Raw genomic sequence first — 6,000 nt, 5'->3', positions numbered from 1 at the left:
GGGGTAGCATTAGCAACAGCACATATCTCCTGTGTTTTAGACCAGAGTGCTATGGGGTAGCATTAGCAACAGCACATATCTCCTGTGTTTTAGACCAGAGTGCTATGGGGTAGCATTAGCAACAGCACATATCTCCTGTGTTTTAGACCAGAGTGCTATGGGGTAGCATTAGCAACAGCACATATCTCCTGTGTTTTAGACCAGAGTGCTATGGGGTAGCATTAGCAACAGCACATATCTCCTGTGTTTTAGACCAGAGTGCTATGGGGTAGCATTAGCAACAGCACATATCTCCTGTGTTTTAGACCAGAGTGCTATGGGGTAGCATTAGCAACAGCACATATCTCCTGTGTTTTAGACCAGAGTGCTATGGGGTAGCATTAGCAACAGCACATATCTCCTGTGTTTTAGACCAGAGTGCTATGGGGTAGCATTAGCAACAGCACATATCTACATATCCCGTGTTTTAGAACAATGTGCTGTTTACCCAGTGTGTTGGTTTTAACTCTGCTGTTTTGCTAGCTGCTCTCAGTCTGTGTGTGTGTGTGTGTGTGTGTGTGTGTGTGTGTGTGTGTGTGTGTGTGTGTGTGTGTGTGTGTGTGTGTGTGTGTGTGTGTGTGTGTGTGTGTGTGTGTGTGTGTGTGTGTGTGTGTGTGTGTGTGTGTGTGTGTGTGTGTGTGTGTGTGTGTGGTCTCTCTGAGTATATTCAGCTGTGTCTCCTAGTTAGCTCAGGTTTTTCTACTCTCTCACTCCCCATCACTGTTTTACCTCAAATAGCCCCAACCGAACTCTAACCTCAATCAGCAACTTACAGGCTTGTAATAGACCAGACATTGTTACCAAGCCATAGAAAACCAAGTTTAATCTGAAGAAAAGCTGCAGAAAACCAGACATTGTTACCAAGCCATAGAGAACCCAGTATAATCTGAAGAAAAGCTGCAGAAAATGCATTTGTTTGATTTGAAATAAAATACTTTATGGCTCTTCAGACCAGACCCTCAGGCCCTCTGCATGGGGTCAACAATGTGAGGCTGTAACCACACACACACACCTGGCAATGGGTTACCCATCCCCTTTTCACACCCACTGCCCCATCCACTGCCACACACACATACAGGACTCCCTGGTCTCCTCACTGCTATGATCTGGCCACAACAGCAGCATGTTCTCCCTGCTCAGTAAAAAACAATGTGTAGCTGTCTGCTCTCTTTACAGATCAATAACCTGTGTTTATCTGTTGCTCCTGGGTCCTGCTCTGCTGCTGGTCAATGGATCCTGTCCCTTCCCTGTAGAGTGGAGGTAAGACTGTCCTCTCCTATAAGGTGTTTGTTGTGTAAATACAGGTTGTATTGGATACAGTTTGTATAGGATACAGGTTGTAATAGATACAGGTTGTATAGGATACAATACAGGTTGTATAGGATACAATACAGGTTGTATAGGATACAGGTTGTATAGGATACAGGTTGTATAGGATACAGGTTGTATAGGATACAGGTTGTATATGATATAGGTTGTATAGGATACAGGTTGTATATGATATAGGTTGTATAGGATACAGGTTGTATAGGATACAGGTTGTATTAGATACAGGTTGTATAGGATACAGGTTGTATTAGATACAGGTTGTATAGGATACAGGTTGTAATAGATACAGGTTGTATAGGATACAATACAGGTTGTATACAATACAGGTTGTATAGGATACAGGTTGTATAGGATACAATACAGGTTGTATAGGATACAGGTTGTATAGGATACAGGTTGTATAGGATACAGGTTGTATAGGATACAGGTTGTATATGATATAGGTTGTATAGGATACAGGTTGTATATGATATAGGTTGTATAGGATACAGGTTGTATAGGATAAAGGTTGTATAGGATACAGGTTGTATTAGATACAGGTTGTATAGGATACAGGTTGTATTAGATACAGGTTGTATAGGATACAGGTTGTATTAGATACAGGTTGTATAGGATACAGGTTGTATTAGATACAGGTTGTATAGGATACAGGTTGTATTAGATACAGGTTGTATTAGATACAGGTTGTATAGGATACAGGTTGTATTAGATACAGGTTGTATAGAATGTTATTTCAATTACTCTTTTCACATATCTGGTTTAAATGCATGAGAGTATATTTGAGTCATTGTATTTTAGGATTTAAAAAATTTAACTACTTGTCTTTTCAAATGAATAATATCTAAAAAAAAAAATGTTACAAATGTCTTTGTTGAAATACCCTAAATAGTACTTGTACCATGGTCTGATGTGGTACAGTAAATAATATGTTGTCTCGCTATTACAGGTTGTATAAGATGTCTCTAGGGTATTGTAGTATATAATATGTTAAACGGCTGTATAAGAGGTCTCTAGGGTATTGTAGTATATAATATGTTACAGGCTGTATAGGAGGTCTCTGGGGTATTGTAGTATATAATATGTTACAGGCTGTATAGGAGGTCTCTAGGGTATTGTAGTATATAATATGTTACAGGCTGTATAGGAGGTCTCTGGGGTATTGTAGTATATAATATGTTACAGGCTGTATAGGAGGTCTCTGGGGTATTGTAGTATATAATATGTTACAGGCTGTATAGGAGGTCTCTGTGGTATTGTAGTATATAATATGTTACAGGCTGTATAGGAGGTCTCTGGGGTATTGTAGTATATAATATGTTACAGGCTGTATAGGAGGTCTCTGGGGTATTGTAGTATATAATATGTTACAGGCTGTATAGGAGGTCTCTGGGGTATTGTAGTATATAATATGTTACAGGCTGTATAGGAGGTCTCTGGGGTATTGTAGTATATCATATGTTACAGGCTGTATAGGAGGTCTCTGGGGTATTGTAGTATATAATATGTTACAGGCTCTATAGGAGGTCTCTGGGGTATTGTAGTATATAATATGATACAGGCTGTATAGGAGGTCTCTGGGGTATTGTAGTATATAATATGTTACAGGCTGTATAGGAGGTCTCTGGGGTATTGTAGTATATAATATGTTACAGGCTGTATAGGAGGTCTCTGGGGTATTGTAGTATATAATATGTTACAGGCTGTATAGGAGGTCTCTGGGGTATTGTAGTATATAATATGTTACAGGCTGTATAGGAGGTCTCTGGGGTATTGTAGTATATAATATGTTACAGGCTGTATAGGAGGTCTCTGGGGTATTGTAGTATATAATATATTACAGGCTGTAATAGGAGGTCTCTGGGGTATTGTAGTATATAATATGTTACAGGCTGTATAGGAGGTCTCTGGGGTATTGTAGTATATAATATGTTACAGGCTGTATAGGAGGTCTCTGGGGTATTGTAGTATATAATATGTTACAGGCTGTATAGGAGGTCTCTGGGGTATTGTAGTATATAATATGTTACAGGCTGTATAGGAGTTCTCTGGGGTATTGTAGTATATAATATGTTACAGGCTGTATAGGAGGTCTCTGGGGTATTGTATAACATGTTGTTTCTATGTTACAGACTGTATAAAGGCAGTGCGGGTTATTGTGGTGCGTACCGTGGTAACGTGTGTCGGGACATGTTAAGGAGCGATGCCCTGGTCTTCTTTAACTCCTCCCTCAACGACCCCGAGGACACACAGGAGTTCATGGCTCAGAGCGCCTGGGCCGATCTGGACAGACTGGGCATGCTCTGTAGCCCTGCCGCCCACTCCCTGCTCTGTCATCTCTCCTTCCAGGACTGCATCCCTTCTGGCCTGGGTCCTGCACCTAAACCAATCTGCAGGTAATCCTTCTGGCCTGGGTCCTGCACCTAAACCAATCTGCAGGTAATCCTTCTGGCCTGGGTCCTGCACCTAAACCAATCTGCAGGTAATCCTTCTGGCCTGGGTCCTGCACCTAAACCAATCTGCAGGTAATCCTTCTGGCCTGGGTCCTGCACCTAAACCAATCTGCAGGTAATCCCTCTGGCCTGGGTCCTGCACCTAAACCAATCTGCAGGTAATCCCTCTGGCCTGGGTCCTGCACCTAAACCAATCTGCAGGTAATCCCTCTGGCCTGGGTCCTGCACCTAAACCAATCTGCAGGTAATCCTTCTGGCCTGGGTCCTGCACCTAAACCAATCTGCAGGTAATCCCTCTGGCCTGGGACCTGTTCCTAGACCAATCTGCAGGTAATCCTTCTGGCCTGGGTCCTGCACCTAAACCAATCTGCAGGTAATCCTTCTGGCCTGGGTCCTGCACCTAAACCAATCTGCAGGTAATCCTTCTGGCCTGGGTCCTGCACCTAAACCAATCTGCAGGTAATCCCTCTGGCCTGGGACCTGTTCCTAGACCAATCTGCAGGCAACCCTATAGGAAGTGTACACAAATGTGTGTCATAGACAGCACGCTAATTCAATAACATTGCAGTAGAAATGCATCCCAATGTAACTGCCTCATGATCTAGGAAAGTCATCCTTGTGTATAGCACATAGCCCACGTACTGCACACATATGGCTGTCGGCTTTGGGATCGTCTGTTCCATGTTGTCATGGTTGGATGCAGTGTGTTGTCTTCCATGTTTGATTATCGGTGAATATTGGATTACGTTTCTCTAGCACAGAAAGGTAAAGAAATGGTACAGTCCAGGGCCTACGTAAAAAACACATATGGGTTTTGGGTTTGGGATCTTCTGGCCACAGCCAACAATGACAGCATCAACAGTGTTGGTTGATGTTTCTCTACTGTGTTACTCCAGGGAGCACTGTCTGGCAGTGAAGGAGCTCTACTGTCATAAGGAGTGGCCCCTGATGGTAGGGAACTCCCGTACAGGCCTGTACTCCTCTGGCTCCTCCGGCCTCTCTATCCCCCTGCCTGACTGTATGGCTCTACCCTCACAACACACAACACCAGGAGCCTGCACACCCATTCCCTTTGTCGGTAAGAGATACTGAAACATGTTTTGTCCCAAATGGAACCCATCCCCTTTGTCGGTAAGAGATACTGAAACATGTTGTGTCCCAAATGGAACCCATTCCCTTTGTCGGTAAGAGATACTGAAACATGTTGTGTCCCAAATGGAACCCTATTCCATTTAGCGCAATACATTTTCCAGAGCCCTATGGGCCTAACCTTAGCCCTAACTTACTGTACCTCTAACCTTAGTCCTAACTTACTGTACCTCTAACCTTAGCCCTAACTTACTGTACCTTGGACCTAACTTACTGTATCTCTAACCTTAGTCCTAACTTACTGTACCTTGGACCTAACTTACTGTACCTCTAACCTTAGTCCTAACTTACTGTACCTTGGACCTAACTTACTGTACCTCTAACCTTAGCCCTAACTTACTGTACCTCTAACCTTAGTACTAACTTACTGTACCTTGGACTTAACTTACTGTATCTCTAACCTTAGTCCTAACTTACTGTACCTCTAACCTTAGTCCTAACTTACTGTACCTTGGACCTAACTTACTGTATCTCTAACCTTAGTCCTAACTTACTGTACCTTGGACCTAACTTATTGTACCTCTAACCTTAGTCCTAACTTACTGTACCTTGGACCTAACTTACTGTACCTCTAACCTTAGCCCTAACTTACTGTACCTCTAACCTTAGTCCTAACTTACTGTACCTTGGACCTAACTTACTGTATCTCTAACCTTAGTCCTAACTTACTGTACCTTGGACCTAACTTACTGTACCTCTAACCTTAGTCCTAACTTACTGTACCTTGGACCTAACTTACTGTACCTCTAACCTTAGCACTAACTTACTGTACCTTGGACCTAACTTACTGTACCTCTAACCTTAGTCCTAACTTACTGTACCTTGGACCTAACTTACTGTACCTCTAACCTTAGCCCTAACTTACTGTACCTCTAACCTTAGTCCTAACTTACTGTACCTTGGACCTAACTTACTGTACCTCTAACCTTAGTCCTAACTTACTGTACCTTGGACCTAACTTACTGTACCTCTAACCTTAGCCCTAACTTACTGTACCTCTAACCTTAGTCCTAACTTACTGTACCTTGGACCT

At 42.6% G+C, this 6,000-nt stretch overlaps 1 protein-coding gene across 1 annotated transcript in view; it reads left to right on the top strand.

Annotated features, from left to right (window-relative positions):
• Window positions 1-6,000, top strand: part of musk (muscle, skeletal, receptor tyrosine kinase) — a 65,459-nt gene that overhangs the window by 29,459 nt on the left and 30,000 nt on the right. Inside the window, exons 8-10 of the mRNA XM_071351561.1 lie at window positions 1,293-1,299; window positions 3,498-3,761; window positions 4,715-4,896. Coding sequence (XP_071207662.1) covers window positions 1,293-1,299; window positions 3,498-3,761; window positions 4,715-4,896 — 453 coding nt within the window. The remainder of the gene's footprint in view (window positions 1-1,292; window positions 1,300-3,497; window positions 3,762-4,714; window positions 4,897-6,000) is intronic.

Source organism: Salvelinus alpinus, chromosome 18 (assembly GCF_045679555.1).
Source record: "Salvelinus alpinus chromosome 18, SLU_Salpinus.1, whole genome shotgun sequence".
NCBI classification, from domain to species: Eukaryota; Metazoa; Chordata; class Actinopteri; order Salmoniformes; family Salmonidae; genus Salvelinus; species Salvelinus alpinus.
This window is presented reverse-complemented; position numbering and strand designations above follow the sequence as displayed.